General features: G+C 47.9%; 1 protein-coding gene across 3 annotated transcripts in view; it reads right to left on the bottom strand.

Moving 5' to 3' along the window:
- The window catches only part of Dis3l2 (DIS3 like 3'-5' exoribonuclease 2), a 314214-nt gene that overhangs the window by 7865 nt on the left and 281147 nt on the right, over positions 1–25202 (bottom strand). For all 3 annotated transcript variants that reach the window (XM_028789560.1, XM_028789559.1, XM_028789558.1), the window contains one exon: positions 20266–20345. In XM_028789560.1, the coding sequence (XP_028645393.1) occupies positions 20266–20345 (80 nt within the window). The remainder of the gene's footprint in view (positions 1–20265; positions 20346–25202) is intronic.

Below are 25202 nucleotides of genomic sequence, written 5' to 3'. Positions count from 1 at the left end.
CAGGACTGTGAGGGTAAGGCTGCAGGAAGGCAGGAGCAGGGCTGGCCTGATGGCTCAGGATGGGGGCACTCCTCCATGCCCCGACCTACAGTTCAGAGACTTTTTTGGAGTGAACCAGACTCTTGGTCCACAGGAACTCTTCTGCTTTGTTCCTCATGAGCTCATGTAGGAAAAGAGAGATGGGTGAAGGAGGGCCCATTATGGGAAACAGGCATGAGAAGACCAGGCAAGTAGCTTCTCCAGTGACCATGACATTACTTCTTATCTTCCCCAGACATCTGCACAGCCTCTTAAGCTGCCCAAGACCTTGAGAAAAGAAGTGAATGTCTAACTCTGATCACAATCTGGCATGACTCTGGTTGCATTGACTGGCCTTGTTCAAGCACCTTGGTGCCTGTGGTTCCTATTTCCATTAGCAGTCCTTGTCCATCTGTCCATTCTCCACCCCCTGTCCACTTATCCTTCGTTTCCTCTCTCCCTCTGAGTTAAGACATCAGCCTAGGAATTCTTCACAACAGTTTGGCAAGGGCAAAGCATTAACTTAAACCCTGTCACCAACCAAGAGGACAGCACAGCAGATAAGTTCCCACTCCTGGGTGCTAATAAGGCTCGTAGTGTTCTAGGTGGCTGTGTGGACCATTTCCCCAGAACTCGACCTTAAAATCCTCTCAGGCCTGCAAGTGGAAAGGGAAGGAGCAAGCATGTGCACATCACACAGGAGCCAGCAGATGCTCTGGCCCTGGAGCTTCTGGACTCCCAGGATCTAGAAGATCCAGAACTGTCAGGCTGACACACGGCCACACCAGCAGCAGTCAGAGCTTCAGTGAGCTTAAGATTCCCGGTGGTGCCCATCACCCACAGAGGGGTGCACAGAGCCCTCCTTTCACCTGGGACGACCAAAGGCCCCTCTTGCTGGCACCTGTCTACCCTTGTGCAGTTCTCACAATGATCAGCAGGGGGCCATCAGACTCTTCCTTCCCAGTCCTGGGACGTGGCAAAAGCCACTTAGAACCCAAGAACTTCTCGGCCAGAACAGCCCCAGAGTTTACAAATTGTGGCCCAAAGTCCAGGGGTCCCTGGAGTCCCAGTTGCTGTTTCATTAGCCAAAGCTCCCTCTTGGGCTGAGGGTTCTGTGCAAACTGGTTGGCTGTGGGGTCTCTGGCAAATGAGCTTATCCATCTGATCTTTGCTCTCTTGTGGGGAAGGGGGCAAACTTCATACAAAAGCTTGCAGCCAAACTCAGATGATGCCCTGTGCTATCCCAGGGCAAATGGACCAGGCTGGAGCACATTAGGGACTGGGACTGAGAAGGTGGCTGCGGGTGTCTGGGTTGCCACGGCTTAGACTCTCCTTCTGGTCTGGGCACCTGCCTTCAGTCTCAGGGCGCCTCCTCCCCCAGAACAGCATCGCATAGGCATGAGGTCACTCAGCCCTGCTGGGGATGCGGAGCTAGCTGGAGCCCAGCAACTGCCTGACAACGGCTCTAAATAGGGGCTCAGGAATGGCTGGCAGCCAGGATCACCTTCCAGAACAGCAAGCCAAGCCCTCAGAGATGGGGACTCAGTCCCGGGCCTGGCATCTGCTGAGCATCTGGAACCCTGAGCCCCTGGGGCCCCACCACTCTGGAGGTCTTGGGTGGGACTGTGCTGTGACAGGAGGCTGCCAGCCAGGACATCATGAAAGGTCCGCAGCCCTCTCTCAAAGCAGTCCCTACCTGCTGCTGTCAGGGCCCAGGGAGAGAGGAGGGAGGTTTGCTGCTTCTCATCTCAGGAACAGCTGAGCCAGGGTTTTATGTCCTGGCAAGCAACAATCAACCTATATATAAGTACAAACCAGCGATCTGTACTAATACCACATAGAGGGAAAGGTTCATATATAAATGTTCACGAGCTGCCGATTTGTTATTACTATAGGCATTCTTTAAATGTCCTAAATGTGTTTATTATTTACTATTTACATAATTTTTTTGAGACTGTGTCTTTCTCTATGTAGGGTCTTTCAGACTAGCTTGAAACTTATGATCCTCCTACCTCAGTCTCCTGACAGGGATCAGACAGTGGCCTCTGAGGAAGGCAGGCATGCCAACAAAGCAGAAATCAGTGATCAAGTTCCTGGCCTTAAGTAAGTACCACACAGACTATAGTGTGTCTACCTTGGCCTAGCTAGACCTCCTTTTTTCTGGGCGCCTGTCCTGTTATTACTTTTTTTTTTTTTTTTAAAAAAGAGCAACAGGGTATGCAAGAGTTGCTTAAATGGTCCAATTCTAGGATCTGGGGTAGATCCCCAGAAACTTCTCTTGTTCTCCTACCACACTGTCGTCACTGTTGTTCAGGCCATCATCTCTTGCTACTCTGTTGCCTTCACACAAGAAAGGATCATTCCCTTCCAGCAGGAAGCACTGTTTAAGACTAGCAGTTCCTCTACCTGGTAAAACGATGTGGTATGTTTCATGTATGTTTGGACTGCGTCACTCTTCTTCCCTGACCCATCCTACTCTGGCCCTACTGAAGTCCTGAGGCCTTTTTGGCTTCTATCCTTTCATATTACTGTTCCCACAGCCCAGAGTACGAGGTCTGCTCTTTGCTCATGTCCTTTCTTTGGCTATCATTGGAAGATAGCATGAAGAACTCTCTCTTAGCAATCTCTTGGTCCCCATCATAGCATCTGGCCTTCATGACTGCATGGCCTTCATGGCCTCTCGGTCCTAGGTTGTATCTTGTCTTCATCCCTAGTGGTACATGTGCTAGTCCCAGAGTGGATGTTCAACAACCTGCACAGAGTGAAGGACTCCTGGGAGCAATGGCATCAGGCTCCAGTTCAGGAGGTAGGACTGTTGGGTCCCTATCATTATTGCCCTTTCTGTTTAGTTCCCAGTGCTTCGAACTCCCTAATACTCACTGCCAGGCATGCTGATAATTTGGGTCCACCAAGTCTCCTGATCTTGTCTCTACAGGCCCTAACCCATCTACTTCCCTAATATACAGCAGCAGGGTTATTTACAATAGCAATGGCTAATAGGCTTCAGCCTTTAGAGCTAGCTGTCCCTTTGCTGGATTTTTCACTCTTCTTTTCTAGCTGTGGCCTCACTCCACCCTGGGTACCACGTCTCCTATGGCCCCACAATACTCAGATCTTTCTGGTGGGAGGAGGTTAATGTGCACATAGGGAGGTGATCTGATCCAAGTCCTGTACCCCTAAGCATCAGTCTGTACTTTTGGGGCCAGTGGCCTCAGAGGCAATCAGAATGCCTAAGTCCTTCCCTAAGATGCTCACAGATGCACCCACAGGGAGGTCCACTCACAAGCAGGATTCACTTCAAGGGATGCCAAGGAACCAGGGATGAAACACAAAGCTCCAGGTGGAAAGTCAGGAATTGAGGGTACAGGCTTGGACCCCACTTGGGAGCTGGAAGTCTACTGAGCAAGGAAGATGTTTCAAATAAGCATGTGGGACTAGTCGGGACAGAGCAGGGCCAGCCAGGATGAGGGGTGAGGGAGGGATGAGGCAATAAGGGAGCTGCACAGGGCTGGAGTGAGCCAGGTGAACAAGGTGTATGCACTGACCCTAGGAGGCCAGCACAGAGAGGGTAGAGGGTGTAGAACAAGGCGGAGGGGTATGGAGGAGCTGCAGCAGGCTGCCCTGTATGACGTGCTGTAGAGGCAGAGGAAAGGGTAGGAAAGGGCCCCCAAGGATGTCAAGTAGAGGCAAGCCACCAGGGTGGTAGGGCTGGGGAATATGGTTTAGAAGAAGCAGGGAAGGGGTGATAGGTCAAGCGAGGCAATGCTCCATTCAGTTTTGGCGAGCATCAGAGACAGAAGGCAGGCAGCCGGGGCCTCGTTATTATTTTCAGACAAACTGAAGATATTCTAGGAGGCGGGGGGGGGGGTTTCATGCTATGAGAAAGCCTCCGGAAGCCATCCATCAGGACAAGAGAAGGGAAGGGAAGAGTCACTGTCTTATGTCTCATTGTAGAGCAGGTTGGTTCCCAAATCAGTACAGACGAAGGCCCTTATAGGTCTACAATCTCTGACCTGACCATGCTTCCTTTAGGAAGGCTGGTTCATAGCAGCTAATGCTGTTCCCTTACAGGCCTTAGAGCTTACAGCACTCTTCTCCGTGACACCATGCTGCAGCTGTCAGGAAGAGAGGACCCTTGCTCAGTTTTATAGCCAGTCAGGGGACAGAGAAGCTAGATGCCACATTCTCTGGGCTCCTCATCTAGCATAATGTCAGATGGCAGATGGGTAACCTTAGAGCACTATCCCTGGAACTGTCAAGCCCATTGGGCATTGGAGATTAGAAAAAGTACTGTACTCAGGAGGAACAGCCACTGTGGTCTGAGGAAAGGAACAGGTCCCAGGACAGCTGCTGTTTCTGCCCGTAGAACTCAGTTTCTTGATAGAACAGTGAGATGCTGGCACTCTACTTTGGGTCTCGCCTCAGGGGATGTGGTGCTGAGGGAGGCCCTGTCTAGACTCATCCTCCTCAGACTTTGCCTTCATGTTTTCTACTCCTCTGTACCTGACCTCTCAATACTGCCTGGCAAGGAAGGTGAGGCCTATGGGATGTTCTACTGTCAGATCCATTTTACCTGCTAACCCAGAAGACAAACTCACCCAGCCCTTTCATACCCAGAACACTTTCAAAGTGGCTTCAGAAGGGATCTGGAGCTGAGCTGCTGAGACTGAGCATCTGTCTGGCTGCTGCTGAAACCGGAAACTGCATCCATTTTCAAAGACCAAAACCAAGTGAGAGACAGAAGAGCCTCTCTGGCCTCAGCCACCAGGGCACTTGTCAACTTTGTGGGAATCTCATGCTAATGGAATTAGGCCGCTCACAGAGATTGTTCAATTAGCTCTTGGTGAAAACTGCTAACATGGAAATTTGATAAGAATTGCTCCCAGCTAGTTTCAAATTCATTTCTTCTGAAAACCAAATTTCCCCCACATGGGCACATCCTCACTGTTGGCTAAGGAGCCCTTGGGCTCCTCGGTAGCTGTGAAGGCAGCTGCTGGGCTCTCACAGGAGCTGTGTGCTGGAGCATGACACTTCTCTATAGCTGGGCAGCCCAAGGTGGGACGACAGCCGCCACCCTCACAGGAGACCCGCTGCTCTCTCAGCAGCCCCAAATTGAGTGTAGTGTGGTGGAAAACTGCAATGGGGCGTGATGGGAAGTCAGTGGTCTGATCAGCACTAAATTGAGGGCTGCTGGGGGTGGGAAACTTTAGAGATCTTGTTGCATTTCCCTCTGAGGCCAGGCCAGGGTGGAGCTGGTGGCCAGGGAGCTGGAAAGTAGAGGCCTGGGGGGTGGGGAAGGGAGTGCTGCTGCAGGCCAAGCTTCAGGGAAATGAGAGGAGTGCCTGGGGAGGAGAGGCAGCAGCAGACTGACAAGGTGCCCACCATGGCTTGACCACAGGGCCACCCCACATCACAGTTAGGGCCTTTCACTGACCCCTTTCCTCCTGGGCTCCCTGCAACCTGCTCAACATTTTGGACGTTCCCATGAAACCACAGGGAAATGAATGGGGCCTAGTTCACAGGCATGGAAAACCCCAGAGGAGCAGGCCTCTGGAGCCAGACATAACAGGCCTTGTGGGTGAGGCCAGAGCCAGGTCTTCTAGTCTGTGGAGCTGAATCTGCTCCAGGCCTTTCTATAGGTTGAGCAGGCAGAGCCCTGCTGCAGTGAAGCATGTTTGAGCGATGTTTTTCTAGTTCAAAAGGAAGTCTCCAGAGACTAGGCGTCCAAATGCAGCTCTCTGGCCCTGCCAAAGGGAGGCCCAGTGGCTGTGGTAGGGAGGGGGAAGGGATTGCTCCCAGTCCTTTGACAAGCACTGAAAGTCCTTTGTCAGCGTAAAGCTAGCCACGAAGCCTCTCTCTTCCCAAGGCTTAGCTCTGCACACAGAGGCACGGGGCAGGCCTGCACGTGGGCAACAGCTCTGGCCCCTAAGCAGAACCAGGCGGTGTGCCGTGTGGCCTTGCAGTGAAGGGTAATTGGGCCTTGCTGGCTCTTTTATGATGTTGACACACACGCCTTTCTCTAGTTCCACTGAAGCTGGAACCACTGGTTAGAGGAGGTGTGGCCAAGGCACACAGAAGCACATCACCTCAGGGAGCCACTGCCTGCCTGCAACAGCTTTTTGGCCCTGCTCAGACTCCTAGCCAAGGCCAGGGCTCCCTCTTACACCCAAGTAGAGGAGGCCGACCCTGTAAACCTGCACCAAGAACAGAGCTTGGATAAGCTCAGGGAAACCAACTGTGTCACCTCTGATTTTGAGAGGGTTCAACTTTGGTTTTAAAGCTAGAATTTGGGTGTTAAGATGTTCAATGGAGAAGGGGGTTTTAAACACACTGATTCTCCCATGCACACAACTACAGGAGATACCTAGAGAGGAGGTGCCAGGTACCCCTGGGAGCTCAGACTGCTCTGCTTTATTGAAAGTGTGCTTTGCTCACCTCCACGAAAGAGCTCTTGCTCGGGCTGCTGGGGGGTGGGCCTCATTTTCCAAGGCCACCCTGGAGTGATGAGGCCACTAATGGTGGGAAGGAAAAGAGTGCAGCCAAGCTCTCTGTGTGCTTTGTCATCCAGCCCAGTGCGTCCTTTCCCAGGAAGAAACTGTAGGTCTTAATGTGCACACAGGGAAACTGAGTCTCAGAGGCTACAGAGATGACTGGGGCCAGACTGTGGCAGGATCCATATCTGAGTGGGGCACCCCCAAGTCCTGCAGCTTTGGCTTCACCGGGCTTTCTGGAGTTAGGGTGGCTGTACTAAGTGGAAGGATGTACAAACTTTTCTCTTTGGAGAACCCTGCTCTGGGATGGCATATGAAATCCAAATGCTCGTAGAGCTTCTTCTGCTCCCTACAGAACTCCAAGCCTTACTTGACCTAGACCGTCTACTTTGTATTGAATGGTACTTCTCCTTCTCCTTTCCCAAGCAGCTTTGTGTATCAGCTGACGTAGGCAGCCTACCCCAAGCTGGAGGCAGAGCACAGCTGGACTGCAGGGTGGGGTTGCTCCTGTGGGTCTGGGGGATGGCCTGTGTCCCAGCATTGTTTGGTTCCATCCAATCAAGAGGACACTGGAAGTAACTGAATGTCCTTTCTAAAATGTAGGTGATCTCTGTCTGGGCAATACAAGACCAGGCCTGCAGAGGCTGTGAGAGGAACCTGAGTGCATCTCTAGGGAGGGATATTAGTGGGGGGAGCCCTGGGGTGAGCTAATCAAGCTGCTGGCTCTGCCTCATTCCCCTTCCCACGATGTACACTGCACCTGCAACGGATCCGGAACCAAGCATGGCCTGGGGAAGAGCAGAAGAGATGGAAGGAGCAGACAGAGAGCATCCTGGAATAGGGACATAATCAGAGCTGTCTAAGTTGTCACTGGGTGAACCGCCTAGGGCCCTGTCCACAGGCTTCAGTCTTTGGAGGGTACGAAGGAGATGTTCCTTCTTTTTCATCCTCTCTATGGCTTCACTGACATTTAAGGTTATATTTGAGTAAGCCATAACCCCATCATACATGGGAGCAGAGTTTAAAAAAAAGCTTCCTAGAAACAGCAGCACTTGGGAAACCATTAGGGTACACCAGCCTTAATTTTTCATCAGAAGTCCAAGGCACAGGTGAGAGGCGACCTGGAGCCAGACACACTTAGGTTGGAGTGCAGCTTCTCCATGCATACTGGCTTTGCTCCAACCCCATCAGTCCATGGACAAGCCATGGCTGGGTCACCTCCCAGTAGTGTCTGTGTAAGCTTGCTCACTCAGCTGGTCTGTCTTAAGCAGTCCTGGCCTGTGGGCTCCACCTGTCTGCTTAGGGTTTTTTTTCCTGCTTTTCCTGCCCCTGCATTCTTTCAGGCCAATTATAGCTGCCCAATACCACTAACCTAGATGGCTCAAACAGTTTAACTGCCTTATTTCCCAGTACCTTGAACAGTGTCTAGGACATAGTAAGCAGCTACTAAGTACTTTTTAACATTATTATTCTAATATATAATTAATATATAATTTATTATGAGAATAATGATGATAATGATGATAGTATTAACCGTGTAGCCCAGATTTTCTGGAACTTGCTACACTACATAGATCAGGTTAGCTTCAAGCCTATGGCAAATGTTTTGCTTTAGCCTCCTGAGTGGTGGTATTATAGGTGTGCACTTCCATGCTTTAAATAATTTTCATCAGAGATTATTTCTTTGTTTACAAAGACCAGCACCTTAAAGTTCTGCACATGCTGTTTTCACTTCAAGACAACAGAGAGAGAGAGTAAGAATAAGACCTCATGGTGAGACACATGCTTCCAGATACAACCTGGGCCCCAATCTGTGTCACTGAACCCACAAGAAGCTAGTGGGAGTGAGAAGGTGCCTCTGGGTATCTTAGTACAGGACTCAGGAGGTGACAAAGTCTCTGCTGAAAGTGAGGACTCACAGAATCTCCTCTGCAGCACTCTGGGTGCTTAGCCGGGTCACTGCCTTCCTTCTTTTTCCTGATTGGTAAGGGAGTCAATGAGGGCTGACCAATGTGACCTGGCTCTTCCTCTTCCTAGTTTCCTCTGCAGAACCCAAGCCTTGGGAAGGAAGATGTGAGAAATCTAGGCTTGAATAGTTTTGGGAATTCCAGAGACAGCTGGATACTGATGAAATGTTCAGGGATCAAATGAGCACACTAGAATCACACTTTGCTGTTGTTTTATAGAAATACTGAGTGAAAGACAATACACATTTTTAAAGGGTGAAAATCGAGCTCTTCGGGGCTAGGCTAGGGTCTTCTAGGCTACAGCTTCCTCAGCTTTCTTTCTGCTTATTCCTGCTGGACAACAGGCACGCGAACTTGGCAGTCACAACCTGAGACAGCTTCTGCAGGCCTGATGGGACCTACTGAACTTGCCCTGATCAAATTTTACTTGTCTGTAGACAGTTATTACTTAAACCCAAACAGGGTGAGCATGGTAAGTAAGCCTCCTTTGTGGGTGACCTGATAAATGAATACTCTTGTCCAAGGGCAGCTGCTCTACTATAAACACGAAACCCAACAGATTAAGGAAAGCCTCTTCCTGCCCGGGCTGTTTCCTCTGCACTAACACTTGTCTTATCACCCCCTGGGATGCGGTCTGTTGAGTCTGGCAGAGTCCATTAGTTATGTGACTTTAAAAATATTGACCCATGGTTTTATGAACTGGGTTCAGAGTGCTTTAGATGGATGTGTTCCCATCCAGCGAGTTCTGGGTTTCCCTGACATGTGTCTGGACTACACTAGACGCGCGCACGCGCACAGGAGGTTTGCCCTTTCTACCTGGCAGCACCAAGGTACCTGCCTTGTGCTCTCCATGTCAAAATACAGGTTCCTTCCTGCCTCCTGCTCACAGGGCACCTGCCTGTCAAATGAGGCCCCATCTGAGAGAAGCAGTACATGTATTTTCCTTCCCAGGCTGGGCACCTCTGGGAGCCTGGCTTTGAATTCCTTTGTTACCCAGTATGGTGTGAACATGAAATGCCCCCATAGGTCCATGAGTTGAAGGCCTGGTCCCTTGCTGATGACACTGTTTTGGAAGGTGGCAGAGTATTTAGGAGGAAATGGCACTTCAGGCCTTGAGTGATGGAGGTTCTCAGGCTCTAGGCCTTGTCCCTGGCCCCTTCCCCCCTGCCATTTGCTGCTTCCTAGCCACAGCCGGGTGACCTATGCTACTCCTACCTTGTGTTCCCACCACACTGCTCACCTGACCATGAACTGATTGAGCCCAAGGACATTTTTCCCATCATGCCCCACCCCAGGTATTTGTCATAAATAAAGCTTTACATGCCTGTCTCCCTCAGTGGGTTCTCTAAGCCTTTATTATTTTCATGTTCCACATAGTGCTTGGCTCTAGCTGGGCAAGCAAAGGAATGAGGTTTACACTGGAGTTACAATACACCCAATGACTATTCTAATTTGTGAGGTGCATGGTAGAATTTCCCAGGGCTCCTCTTGCAATCTGGGCCATTTGTGGAGCCATTTCTCTAGGTTTGGCACCGGGAACAGAACTGTCTGGTATGTAACAGTCTGCATAGAGGCTCTCTGTGATGATTTCTGCATCTCCCTGGCTGTGGATGGCTCTACTGAGGTCTGAACAGCACTGGCTTGGCTCCCACGGTGGGCCTGCCTGAACAGAAAAGAAGAATGCTGGTGGTAGTGTGGAGGCTGTGGAGTGGGCATCCTCATGTGGATGGCAGCTCCCAAGAGTCCAAAGGCAATAGCAGTTTCCTGGTCTTGGTAACTCAATGGACACAGAAATGGCGCTGCAAACCCCACAGGGCCCATGGAATCTCAAGTTATACCAGGGAGTAGATGATTCCTCATTTCTTATCTTAGGAGCCAGGACACTGCTAAGTATTTCATAACTATGATTAGCATTCAGGCTGTCAATCTCTTATCTGAAATGCTGAGACTAGAAGTGCTTCAGATTTCATTTTCAGATTTGTGAGTATTTGCATAGGCTCCAGAATACAAAAATATAAAACTTAAAATGCTCTAAAATCTAAAACTTGAAGTTCATAAGGTCTTGGGTTGGATTTCAGATTAGGAATTATTAACCTACATTATGAAAGCCATCTAGAGTAAATGGAGGAAACGGGAATCTGGTGATTTAGAAGAAACAGAGGCATATTAAGGTTAAGGACACGAGGGGAAAAGTAAGCCATGCTTGCAAGGAGACATGCATGCTAGCATGTCTGCTGAGCATCTGCAGTGTGCTAGCTGGGCTGCAGGGACTGTTCTTGCTTTTGGGTACATGGAGTCAGATTGTCTTCTATCAGAACATCATCAGTGCTACAAACTGGTTTCTTCTCAGCAGTCCCTGGCTGGGTCCCAGGTCTGTTCTAAGCACTGGGAACCAGAACCTAAAGAGAATCCAGCAAAGCCTCTTAATACGCATTCTCCACCTCACAATCAAAAGCATTCACATTCCACTGAGCTGCACAGGCAGAGGCAAGAACCTGCCTCTTGCAGTACTCCACAGGGGACTGGTAGTTCTGAGACTGAGGGTTATGTTAACAATCAGAGTCAAGTTTGATGACATCAGCACTGGAAAATTCACTGAGAAAGAGGGAGTGAAAAGGGCATTGTGTTTCATGAGCAGAACAGTGATGAATGGCATTCCTTACACAAAACATGGTGACCAACTGACTTGTCTGGTTATACTGAAGGATACAGGACACTCCTTTAGCTTAAAGTGGCGTCCAGCTTCACCAGGCCCCAGGGAAGGAGGTTCTTCCTGATGGGATAGGATGGGAAGGGAAGGGAAGGGAAAGGAAAGGAAAAGGAAAAGGAAAAGGAAAAGGAAAAGGAAAAGGAAAAGGGAAAAAAAGGGGAAAAAGGGACGAGATATGTTGGGATGGGGTAGGAAAATGCATATAGTAGTTGAGTCTGTTTAGCTTAGCTGGTGGATGTGGAACACAAACATAGAGAGTCTCAGAGAGTGGAAGATGGTGCAGAACTAGGAGGTATGTCTCAAAGGCAGCTCTGGGAAACATGTCATGTGTCTACATGGAACAGGCACTTTGCTGTATGGAACACCCAGGGTAGTCTTAGCTCTGACTCATAACCCTATCTTACCTGGGATGAGAATTCTAACACTTGCCTTATCTCCCTAAGGATTCTATGCCCCCACAAGGCCTAGTGTTCACAGCTACCGCATAGACACTGGTGAGGTGACAACTGGTCTGGTACTCATCAGGGAAGAGACAAAGACACACAGGGCAAGGCTTCAGTAAAGTCAAGGGAAAACCCTGCAACTCTGTAGTCACTCACTGTAGGGGAAAATGGCTGTGCAGAGTGCAGCAGACTCTGTAGAAAGCATTTTCAGCTGGGTGTGGTACTGCAGTCATGTAATCTTACTTGGAGGCTAAGACAGGAGGATCCCAAGGTCAAGGATAGCCAGGCCAGCTTGGGAAATTTAGAAAGGCTTTGTCTCAAAGCAAGGAATTAAAACAGCTAAGGCAGCAGCTCATGGAGCATTTGCCTGGTGTGTATGAACTTCTAAGTTCAATCTCTATACTGTCAAACACCCACACCCAAACACGTTTTACATAGTATACATACTTTGAATAATCCTCAGTTATTAAAACCTCAGTTATGTCTAGCTGATGCCATTAAAAGGGTATATACATTAAAGGACAAGGTTTAGATGCTTCAAAGGCTATGACCTCTTCCAAGTGAAAACAGGAGTCTACAGAACAATTGTATTCCTCTCATTCTAAACAGCTCAAACATTCCACATCTGTGTGAGCACCACAGCTAGGTCAAACACCCAGGAGAAGGCAGCTACAGTGCCTTGTGTGAAGAAATAGGGAACAAGGACACAGATGGAGATGTCAACAGCTTTTGAGACAAAAGGCAGGTGAGTGGAGCACCTCCACCTGAAGGAGGACTGACTACAGAACCAGAGAGCTCTAGACAGTCTTCAGGGATATGGTGGTGAGAGCACAGTCTCCACAACCAGGGCTAAGCCAGATCTGCCTCTCTCAGTGTGATGCCGCCCCATCTAGTCATCCTCTGGCTTGCTTACCTTGAAGCCTGGCCCAGCAGTGCTTAAGGTGGGTCACTTGAGGATGCCCAGTGTGTGTGTGTGTGTGTGTGTGTGTGTGTGGGTCCACAAGTCAGTGGAATGATCTGTGTTGTGTACCTCAGTCAGGCTTTGCTGGTTGGCTTTGCAAAGCTGTACCTAAGTGGGGTATTTCCTTCCACTTAACTCAGCGGGCACAGCTTGAGTCACTCTGTGAGATCCTTTTCCAGATGGGGATCCACCACAAGAAGACTACCCTCAGAACAGTTACATGTCATCTTCCCCTTAAATAAGCCAGGCAGCAGCTAAGTGATTTATAGTCATCAATAGCCTTTGTCTGTCATCAAGCATGGCAATTCCTTCAGGCTCTGGAGGCTTCCTGCCCAACCACCAAGAAAAAGCCACAATGCCTCAGAGTGCATGGGAGTAGCAGTGACGACAGATTAGAAACACTTCCCTATGAAGAGCACAGCCAAGAGCTGAGCGAGCCAAGCATGCTCTGGTTACCTGCCAAGTAGCTGCTGGGGGTGATGGCCATGGGCACCTTTCTTCAGGCTCAGACTCAACCTGAAGTCCTGTGGCCTGCTTCCTGGAGGGCTAACTTGTGAGTGTCACAGGCCTCTGGTGCCTGGGGAGGGTTATTAGAGCAGACACACTTGCCACTCTCACTTTCTGAATGTGCCTAGTGTCTGGTCTAGCATACTGGTAGAGAGAGGCTGTGGCTTACTGTCTACTGGACAGCAATGTATGGCCTGTTCATTCAATGGGGTACAGGCCCAAAGATCACAGCCTCTTCTAGAATTTCTTGAAGTCTTAGAGAGGGACAAGCCTCCTTGGGTTTGAAAGCTGCTGGATGACTATGAGATTGGTTCTGGAGTGCCTCTGGGTGACAGATGTGTGCCTGCACAAGTGCCCAGAGACTGCAAAGGTAGCAACTTGGTCAGACCAGGGAATTGGGAGAACAGTATAGCTGTGACCAGTGTAGATTCAGAGACAGTAAAAATGCTGATGATCACTAACCCCTACCCCACTGTGGTAAGAGCATGTCACCATGTGCTACAAAGCATCTGGAAAGGAAATGGCTGGGGGCTCCAAGTTATACTGGATTGCTATGGCCCCAAGAGGCTCCACAGAAAGGGAAGAACTGCAGTTCATCCCTTAGTTAAGGAGTTTAAGGAGAGGGAGTGGAAGAGATAAGAAAAGGCAATTTAACTAGTGTCATTTAATGGCACCTTGTGTCAACCAAGAGTATACTTTTAATACAGTCTTTGTGAAAGCTGAGAAATCTTTAGTTGAAAGATTTCTTGGTACTGTGAAGTTCTGTCCTATGGGAAAATCTCTTGGGTCATCTTTAGGTAGTTACTTGGGTTTCAAAGAGAAAAGTGTGGAAAAAACTGAGAAAGTTCTCAGGGCTATGGCTGGCTCTCTCAGCAGTTTGTAGGTTTGGGTCTCTATGCTCTCATGCCTCTGTTTCAGTGAGTGCCGAAAGACTCTGTGCATCTTGCCCAGGACTCATCAACTGCAAACAGGGCAGCTGAGACTACCAAGTGCTGTGGAGCCTTCCTGCAGTCTGAGCACCTGGCCAGGAACACAGACCTCAGTTGTTATGGATACCACCTGGCACCAGACAACAGGAGACAGAATAGCTTAAGAGGCCTGAGCCTAGTGGTGTGTGGCTCATTCAAGAAGCCATGGAGAGCCACATGCAGCCCTCTAGGGTTGTACACAGGCAGGCATGGAGGATTCCCTCTAGTTTGAGATCTGTGACCATCTTGGCAATGGATATCAGAGAAAGTAGGGATGGGGGCAGATGAGAAGGGCCATAGGGAATTGGGAGGAAGGACCCACTGGAGAAAGGAGCAAATGTCAAGTACACTGGTGTGGTGGGTTAGCAGCTCTCCTCTAGGGTACCTTTGTGATCTTGGGGGTTGCACCCTCAGTATTTAACCACAGAATCCAACACCATTAAATGCTCTGGGCCCTGGGGGCTTACAGATCCCTCTGAATCCCTGCTTACTGCAGAATCACATAGCATGTCCACGTGGTATAATCATTAAGAATTTCTTTACTATCTCTTGTAATGGTAAGTGGGCCCGGAATTCAACTCTCCTGATGGGTTTCCCTAAGGCATATGACATCATACAGGGAATGAATGTGTACATAACCATGGAAAGGCCTGGAGAATCATCGGTAAAGTTAGGTCCCTAAAAGACACTTCTGGTAAACAAACAAACAAACCAAAAACCAAACCCAAACAAAACAAAACAAAACAAAACAAAACAAAACAAAACAAAACAAACCACCAGAGAACAGTTTTTTGATGATTCTACCTGTGGCTATCCCAAACCTGGAGAACCGTGGTCACTGATTCTAGAATCGCACTTCCTTAGTCATATAGCCTTGGAAGAAGGTGACAACCAACAGCATCGAAGCTTTAGGGATTCCCTGGCTGGCCAGAGACTAGGACCCAGAAGGTGGTGCTGGTAACCTCTATCCCTTCATGTAAAGAACTGCAGTGCCTTAGGCTCGGCTCCTGTTCTCTAGTCAGGCCTGACTCTACACTGATATGTGCAATGTGTGTAGTCAACAAAGGATTCACATTCTGAACAGGCAAAAACCACACTGAGGAGAAAAACCAGACAGTCAGGCAGAAACTTTGAAAAGGCCTGAACTCTTGCCACTTGCTAAGTGCAATTATATAGGATGAACAGTTTTATTCCTAGGTCTATACTCAAGCAGAATATATTCATGTGCACACAAAAGCATATATAAACAGATTTGTCTGTAGTAATGTCAACACAGAATCATAACGCTGATTAGACTAATGTGGAGTAGATAATCAGTTTTGTTTTTTTGACAAGGGTTTGAGTAGCTCAAGATGGCTTCAATTTCACTCTGTAGCTAAGGATGACCTTAAACTCTTGATCCTCCTGCATCCACCTCTTAAATTATGGGACTACATTCCACCTGGCTCTAAAAGCCTTTCATAGTTTGGTTGCCTACCAGAACTTGATGCACACACTTGTCACAGGACATGGAGAAATCAAGTTGGTACTGACTAAGAAGCTTCCTCCCTGCTGTTTAACCTTAACCATACTAAAAGATACTCTGCAGGCTGCTGTGGGGGAAAGTCTTTAATAGTATTACTCAGCTGTGAGCCCCGTGAACTGCAATACCGAGCAGGGTGGTAAGCTATGCCCAAGGTGCAGTAGTGCTGCAAATGTTCTGAGGTAGCCAGTCACTTACTGGCTGAACTTAAGCCCATTCCACAGGAGGCAACACATACCTTTTTCTGTAAATATGGCCAAGATCTCTTGATTGGGGAGCTCACAGAACCCAGGGGCAGAGCTACTGTTATTATTTTGCTAAAAGGACACAGCCTAACTGCCCTCTAAATTTGTGTCTTTCTACTCATAAGTTAGTGCAGCTCTTAGAACTCATCAGAGAACTATTCTTGTGTGCAGTGGACAGTGATTGCTGGAGTGCCCAGCCACAAGTGTAGCATCCATATCACCCCATCTCCAAAGCTCAGGTACTATCTCAGAAAGAGCTAGAAGTCAGGGAGGACCGGGGTGAAACAGCATCTTTTGGCATGACAAGATGCTGCACTCAATGTCTCACAGCAGCCATGTCACTTGCATAAGACCTGTACAAGATCATGCCTAGGCCACATTCTGTCATGGACTGGGGAGGAGTTTATGGCCTCCACCCTTAGCTGAGGACCTATGACAGTTGATAGCTTCTGGGATAGAAGTGAGTCAGTTTTATTTAGGGGTGTAGCTCTTTGTAAGTCAATCCACACTCAGAAGTATATGGACAGAACAAATTAGAGTCAATGCATTATGAAGAAGAAGGAGGAAGAAGAGGAGGAAGAGGAGGAGGAGGACAATGACAAGAAGCTGGGGAGGAAGTAGGGAGGTGGGAAAGTTAGAAGAAGGAACTGGGGGTGAATATGATCAAAATACAGTATATGAAATTCTCAAAGAACTGATAAAAGTATTTTCTTAAAAAACAAACAAACAAACAAACAAACAAACACCTCCTGTAGTTTCTCAAACTATTTTTATCGCTGTATTAGGGATCCAACTTGGGGCCTCTGCTTCTACCTCCCAAGTATTGTACTATTTTCTGCCTGCTGCCCATGGACCAAGATGTACTCTCAGGTACTGCTGCAGTGCCATGCCTGCCTGCATGCTGCCATGCTCCCTGTCATGATGATAATGGACTGACCCTCTCATACTGTAATTGAACCTCCAATAACACACTCTTTTGTAAGAGTTGCTTTAGTCATGGTGTTTCTCCACAGCAACAAAACAATGACTAGGAGACAATGGCCTTCAACTACATACTTAGAGTCTGTAGCTTTTCTCTCTGCACATAGGGGTTTCAAAGTAAGTTTTATGAAGTGAGTTTATTGTATAAGTTTATTTTCTAGTGTGCACCACAGAAGAAAACAGTATAATGCCTATGTCATTCTGCATGCTAGAACATGGACCATTGTTCCATGTATGTGCATGCACTGAAGGGTCTGTGGTACACAATCAGTTCATTTTGGGGGCTTTCATGTTTTCTTGTTTTAAACCATTCTGGCCTGAGAAGGGGAACAGTATTTGAACAGCCAAGTACAAGCTTAGCAGTATGGGAAATGTTTGGTAAGTAACTTAAGGGTTTTATCTCTTCAGCCCCATCTTTCCTGGTTCTCCCAGTAAATCTTGAGAAATAATGCTGATTTAGCCCCCCTAATCTTGGTAATCTTGGTCATACAGATTACATGTGTATAGACAGCAACAGTAAAGGTGCCACACATGATACATGAAGGTATGTACTATAAACCCTGATGCAGCAGTAGCTATCCTAGTCCTGCTGACTTCCCTGTCCCAGATCCCTAGGCAACTTGGCATCAGTTCTCTATAGACCCACAGGCTGGGCCCATGCCTGCTATGCACCTCACAGAGGAAGCAGCACTCTGGGAGAAGCTTGTCTGCTTCTTAGATACAACCTTGGGCAGGACATCTCTTAGATCACAGGTTTTCCTTTCTGTGAAGCGAGAAGAACATCTATGATTTCTTATCTTCTGTTAGGGGAAGCAAGAGGAATCAAACACTGTATTTTGGCACCCAGCATACTCTGGTTGCTGCTGTTGGTGACTGATGCCAGGCAACAAGAACAGGAAGAGCCAAGGGTACCTCTTTGTGTGATCAGCAGTGGGGAGACACCATCCCGGAGCTCAGCCCTGTGTTGGTGTCATAGATAACAAACCCCACCTGCTGTGACGGGCACAGAGGCCCACACCTGCACTGTGAGTGGCTGACTCCACATACATGCTCCAGCTGTAACTGTTCCCATGAGGTCACTTCTGGCATGTCTATGGCTGTGCTGCCTCCAGCTCCGTACACCCTTCCTAGCTCTAGGATGGTTCAGCTTCTCTTTCTCCTAACCTGGGGCTTTACAAGGGACAAGGAAGTCATTCTTTATTCTGACCTGGCAGCATCTGCATTTGCAGGAGGCCTGAAGGTGCTCACTCTCTGTCAGGGATGGCTCTTAGGTAACACTGTAGTTAGTCTGCAGAACTTGCAACAGTTCTAAGCACAGACAGAAAGTGCCATTTCAAAAGTGCTGGGAAGTGCTGATGCTGGTTTGAAGTTGTCAGGGGCTGCTGGGAAATATTCCATCTGCTTACTCAGGGGGGAAGGAAGAAGAGAAGAACTAACCAGATGGAGGGATGGATTAATTAAACATGGGACTTTGTCCAGAATCCCTTGCTCCGCCCCCCACCCCCAACCCCACCCTGCACCACCAAGGGTGGTGCACTTGGATCCCCTGCCCTGCAGAGGGCTCACAATACAAGCTGCATCCTGAGAAGCAGTTGAAGGCCAAGAGTGAGGGCCGAGGCACAGAGACTAGGACAGAGCAAGGAGAGGGAGCAGAGCGGAACGCCGCTCTGTTTGAGTTCCGTGCTTAGGCTCTAAGAACGCTTGCCCAGCCACCCAGGACTCTGCTCAGCTCTCCCATCTTGTCCTTGGCTTCAGAGAATCCCAGGCTGACTGTGCTGCTAACCTGACATAATAAGAAACCAAGACGGTATTTCTGACACAGTGGCTTTAGTGGCACTGGGATGCCTTCTAGCAGCATCCAAGATGGGGGATGGAGGCACTGGAGGATGACTGGATGACCTTCCCCATGGTTCATGCAGTGGGAATTAGTGTTGTCCAATGGCAAGTACATCATCTGCCTAAAGATACAGACATTGCAATGACACCCAGAAGGCAACATGTGTGCAGATGCAGACACAAGGGTACCCACTGACCTATCTTCTACTCCCATCTTCTGAGCAGTGAGTTCTTCTGGGGGTAATGGCTGGCTCTGCTGGCAGGTGCCTATTCTTTCAGCTGGGTAGGATTACGTAGTTTGGATAGTTATATGATGATACCAGAATACACTGTTCTCAAGTCTAGGCTGGGCCTACTGGTTATTGAGGATAATTTCCCAGAGTGGTAACAACTGTCTTTCACTAATCTTTCCCCACTGTAGACATGTTAAAGTTGACTATGTATGTAAGTTACTTGGAGTGAGCTGGCAGAGTTCCCTAGGCCTCAGCTTCTGTAGTGCATAGTAATGAAAGCACACTCTTCAGGTTGTGATGAGGGTTAAGTAGGAATGGCACATGCTGGTCCCCAGAAGTCTAACAGTCTAATGCAGCAGGTGCCCAAATGTGAGCTGCTATCATCACCGCCATCACCACCACCACCTTTCATCATCATCATCATCACCACCACCACCACCACCGTCATCATCAAGTCACAGTCCCTCCACCTCACTCACCACCACTGTCCCTGTCTCACTAACAACACACACTCAGAGAATCTGGGTCTTTGAAGAAGAGAAAAGGTACTATAAAATTATATTGGGGCCATTTTCTAACAGGGCCACATAACTTTGCATCTGTGTATACCTCCCAACTACACAAGCCACAGGATCACTACAGAAGCAGTAAGCATGGTGGCAGTAGCTATGGAACCACAACCAAGGCCAGAGTCACTGACTCAGATGAGTACTGGGTAGGGTGGGGAGGAGGGTGGAGCCTGAAAAGGAAGGTTTGTTTCCTAACACTTCTTACTCATCATCAACTCTCTTACACCTGCTTTATTTTCATGCATGTGTGTATGATTGTGTATGTATGGTGTGATTCACACATTTATGTGTGTAAATGTTCATGAGTGTGTCTCATGAAGAAATGTGGAATCAGAGGATAACTTCAATGTTGGTTCTCACCTTCAAAACCTTCCAGTGTTTGGCACAGGCTTTCTGTATACCAGGCTACCTGGCCTGTGACACTGGAGCTTTCTGTATATCAGGCTATCTGGTCTACATTTCAAGGACTCTCTTCTCTCTTCCTCACACTTCACTGTAGGAATACTGGGGTTATAGGCTTGTGCTATTGAACTTGGCTTTATGTGGGTTCTGGGGGTTCAAACTCAGGTCCTTACACTTTCACAGTACATGCTTTGAGGCATTGCCCCAGCCCTCTATACAAGTTCCTTTCTATTATATTTAAGGCCGAAAGAGACTTTGGGGGGTGGATATTTTGTGTGTGTGTGCCAGGGATTTTCTCACATGGTAGCAAAAATGTTGAGCACCCCCTGAATGGGAAACCTGAGCTAGAAAGTCTGCCACCACTGCTCAGCATGTAGATGGTGCTTTCCCCTGAGTGAGGGGCTTAGCTTACTTGTTGCTGTCTCGGTACTCATAGATATGGCATCCTTGAGGCAATCCAGTCTCATGGTCCAGAGTAAATGCGAGCTTCAGCTAAACAAAGAGAAAAGAAAAACAAGTGAGTTTTTGGCTCAATGGAATGGAGAAATCAAACAAATCAGCTCTCTCCAGTGGATGTGTTGTGGAAACCTCAGCCTCTCACTGTGGAAGAAGAGCCATCATCACTGGAGCTCTGCCATCCACAGGTACTGTCACCAGGAGCATCTTATGCACTGGCCATGTAATCTATACTCATGAAGCACGTTTATACCTGCCTCTGAGCCAGTAGAGGACACAGGAGCACTACAGAGTGGGGTCACCTTCGTGGAGCCTGCTGTCTATCACAAGAGCAAATCTCTATTCTAAGAGACATCCAGGTATATGTAGAAGTTTGAACTGAAGAGCGCCCTTGGAACCTTACGGGAGGTAATTTACCAGGTCTCTAGAGAAGTAAATGAGCTGACCTAGACAGAACAGGGCTGTGGGACGGAGGGGCGATGCCACCACAGGTGAAGGGACAGACAGTTGTCCTGGGCAGAAGTCACAGCATGTCCACAGGTCCTGAGCAGGAGCTGCAGGAACTGAAGGATGACTATGGAAGCTGGGTTCAATAGCTACAAGGATCACAGTGGGCAGTCACACCTGCGGGAGGAAAGCCAGGCAAAATATGCATGGCACTCTGATCTTTGCCTTAACTACACAGGAAGGCTCCTGATCTGCTCTAAGAAAGGGGTGGATGATGTCACCACAGTTTTGTTTGGGAAGACCCTCTAGCTGGCTACTATGCTGTCTGCAGGAAGAGGAGAGAAATGGGAGCCTACACAGGGCTGTTCCTGAGACTGAGGGAATGGGAGCGGGACCAGAGGGCAGGAAGGAAAAATGGAGAGAAATAGACACTTGGGAGATCTAACTGGCAGTGAGTTTTAGAAGTAGAATCAACAGCAGATGGATATGGTAGCAGAAAGGAGAACCGAGGTTCAAGGTTTTGAACAGCCAGTTAGGTTCAGTTATAGTAAGTATTATACTGCTGGGAAAGAAGGGAGTTCAGGTTTTGGTTAGGGGCATGTTGACCTGGAGACCCCATTAGTGACGATGAAAACAGGAACCTGATGAGTCCTGGTTTCTTCTGGGATGTTGGCAAGGAGGCCTCATGTGAATACAGAGCTTCACAGGGCTCAGACAGGTTTACTATCTGTCTTGCTGGAGCCCAGGGCTCAGGGAGCTTGAACATTTCCAGTGTGGAGCCAATTACTATCTCTAAAAATTCCCTGGGCTTTTAAATCACCAGGGAAAACTTAGCTACATTAACTACATGTTAGGGGATACATTATTATGATTATTTGTCCTGTAGGGTTGTTAACACAACTAATGATTTGCACCATTAGATACTGGACAATTTTTCTCTCCCTCAGATCAAAGCACACTCTTGGGAATGGTCTGTCCTCTTACTGACCCAGATGAACATTCAAACTAGAAACAAATGCTTCTTTACCACAACAAAGCCAGGAACTTCACTGGAGTCAAAGGCATGCTTTTCTTACAGAGTATACCTTGGCTCTAACCAGGCCTCAGTTTCAGTTAAATAAAAAAGAATTTAGTTTAGCTACTATGGAAATCAGTGTGGAGGCTTCTCCAGAGAGAGAGAGAGAGAGAGAGAGAGAGAGAGAGAGAGAGAGAGAAATAGCACTATCCTTTGATCTGGTTCTACCACCTCTGGACATCTGTCAAGATCAGCACAACAGACATCTGTACCAATGAAGTACACACTTCTGCTACAGACCTAGCCTAGATGTCATCAAGAGAAGAATGGATACAGAAAATGTGGTACATACACAGAGTAGAGCTTTATTCAGCAAAAGAAAGAATGAGAGGTGGGGATTTGCCCAGTGGTTAAAGCACTAAAGTATGAGGACCAGAGTTGGTCCCTAGAACCCACATAAATACCTGTAATTCTAATCCTGGAGAGGAGAGAGGGGCATCTCCAGAGCAAGCTGGATTGAAAGACTGGCTGTATCAGTGAACACTGGGTTTGATGGGAGACTGTACCTCAAAGAAAAAAGTGGAAAAGCAACTGAGGATGACTCCTAAGCCTCCGCACGCACACGTCCACCCACACACGTATAAGCACAGTGGAAAATGGAAAAAGGACAAGAATAAAAATTTGTCATTTGAAGGGAAAATAGATATTAAGTAAAATAAGCTGGACCTGGACAGATATATTCTGTCTCATGCATGGAATCTAGAAAAAGAGACTTAGAATAGCGGCGGTTCTATTTTGGATGGGCTAGGGGAGTGGGGACAAGAGGAAGTAGTGGGGATGACCGTCAGAGTGCAAGTACGTGTGTAGAAAGGATAACACAAACCCATCGTTTTGTATAATTAGTACGTAAATACAGAGGTGTGGTTTTACATGTCTTTGGTTACTGCACTAGATGCTGAGGTAGAAGGAAGGAACCAAGTTCAGGGCCATCCTGGGTCACCTCCTGAAATTCTGTGTCAAAAAGAAATGACCCCTAAAGCAAAAGAATCCACTGCATAGCAGATCAATGGCAACAACAACATTTAATCACAACTATAACCGTTTGCCCCTACTTCTTTCTTTCTAGCTGAGGCAGTATATTGATTTTGTCCATTAAAAATGAAAGAACAACAAACACAAAAAAAATCTACATTCTTAGAAATTTTTGTATCTTCTGCCTCAGTATTTTAAGCTATGAATTCATGGCTTAGAGAAAGGTTTCACTGCAAAACTGCTTCAGTATCAGTACTCCATTGACTCTAAACGACCAGCAATGGTGGCAAAAGTCAGAGACAATGGCAGGTCCCACAGCAGTCCATGTGGGAGAGCAGGTGGTCGTGACGGGATGACAGCCCAGTTGGAGGGATTCTTCACTTTATCGGCATTTTCTAGATTCCTCAGGACAAGGTAGCTCTATTTTGATTTTGAGTAAAAACTAGCATGCCCCCAGTCCTGTTTTATATTTTTCTGTTTCCCCCTCTGTATCTTGAAAGGGGGAACGGGATCAAGGAGGACAGGACAGCAGGCTGCTTCAGGGAGGCAGGAGGGGTGAGCTAATAGGGCGAGCTGCATGGAAGAATTCACATGGTCAGAAAGGGAAACCACAGCAGGTGTCAGAGGAAAAGGCACCTGGTGGTCAGGGAGAGATGGGCTAAACTGAAGGCAAGCTTGCAGGTGAAGAGCTTTGGGCAAGGCCATAATGGCAGACTAAAAAGAAAAGGCCTGGGCCTCAGACAGAGTTGTGGGGATGGGAGCATCCAGAGACAGCTTAGAGAGAAGACACATCGGATCCTGTAATGGCGACTCCAGAATCTGCCTAACCCCAAAAGTAAAAAAAGGAGGGATGAAACAGGCACTGTGGTCCTCAGTCAGGAAGACACTGGTAAATGTGATGGGGGAGGGTGCTTCAAGGTCAGGAAACTATAGAAACAGCAACTTAACAATAAGAGAAGTCAGAGTGGTGGGAAGGAGGGACAGAGGGGCACTCAGTTATTGAGTATTTATTTAAGTACTTGTATTATCAAATGTACACCAAGTGAAGAAGGCTTTCCTTTATCCTGATGACCACTTGAAATAGGTATTATAATTTCCTTTTAATAGATGCAGAACTTGGGGCTGATAAAGATTAAGAATTTACCTGAGTTCAGTAATGAGCGCCCATAGTCTTTGCATTCAGGATTCTGAGACAGAAGGGTCATAGTTTTAAGGACAACCTGGGCTACATATTGAGATCCTGTTGAGGCAGGTGTGTGTGTGTGTGTGTGTGTGTGTGTGTACGTGTACGGAGATAGCTCAGTTGAGAGAGGTTAAGGAGATAGCTAGTTGGTAAAGTACTTGCCATACAAGCAGAAGGACCTGAGTTTGATTCCCAAAATCCATATTTTTAAAAGCTAGGCATACCGTGCATCTGTGAGCATGCCTGTAATAGTGTTGGGGAGGCAGAGACAAGCAGATCCTGGGACTCAATAGCCAGTCACTCTAGCTTTCTTGAACCCAGAACAGTGAGAGACAGCAACAACAAGAAGCAATGGATAACACCTGAGGAACTACCCCTGAGGTTGTTTGGCTTCCACATACAAGAACATCTACATGTACACATATACCTACATATACACAAACACACGTGTACACACACATACACTCACACAAACAAATCCTTAAGTAATTTGTCTACAGCACAATAGAACCAGAGTTTTTACTCAAACTCCTGCTTTTTGCCTATTGCTAGTATTACGGAACTTTGCTAGTCTGGATATGAAGGGGGAAAGGAGGTGTCACAAACACAGTTACAGATTCTCTGCCTCAGACAGCGGGACAGATGGTGAGGCTACCACTGCAGGCGATGCAGGAGGGTAAGCTTGGGAGGTGAGCAGGGATGGCCGGAAGGCTGCTGTATGTACGGTCATGAGGTTTCCAAGTGTATGTGCAGGTTTCATCTGGCAAGATGAGAGCTTGCTGGAGTGGGTGAGACCATCTTGAGAGAGTTTGTGGAAGGAAGAAGATCCTAGACAGAGAAGATCCTTTGGAGACAAAGAACACCTCCTTGAGAGAGCTGGGAGCAGAGACCAGGAAGGGTGGCTGTGGGTCTTGATTTATGTCTTGAAGAAGCTAAGGGGAAATAAATATGCCTTAAGGAAAGAAGAGCCAAGCCAGTTTGTTACACCCTCCTAAAATGCCACATATAAGAGGAGTGTGTGTCCCAACAGGGACCCCACTGGACCTGGCAGAATGGACTGCAGGAGAGTAGTAGTGAGAGCAGAGGTGGGTACGAGACAGACTGAAAAGCGAGAAGCAAGGAAACAGAGGTCGAAATAGCTTTAGACAGCTGTAGGGAGGAGACAATCAAGACCACAGTGGGGCAGCACAGAGAGTGAGAGAGTGAAGGGAGACCA

Source organism: Grammomys surdaster, unplaced genomic scaffold, assembly GCF_004785775.1.
Source record: "Grammomys surdaster isolate TR1022 unplaced genomic scaffold, NIH_TR_1.0 125846, whole genome shotgun sequence".
Classification (NCBI taxonomy): domain Eukaryota; kingdom Metazoa; phylum Chordata; class Mammalia; order Rodentia; family Muridae; genus Grammomys; species Grammomys surdaster.
Note: the sequence above shows the minus strand (reverse complement) of the source record. Positions and strands in the feature narration are given on the sequence as shown.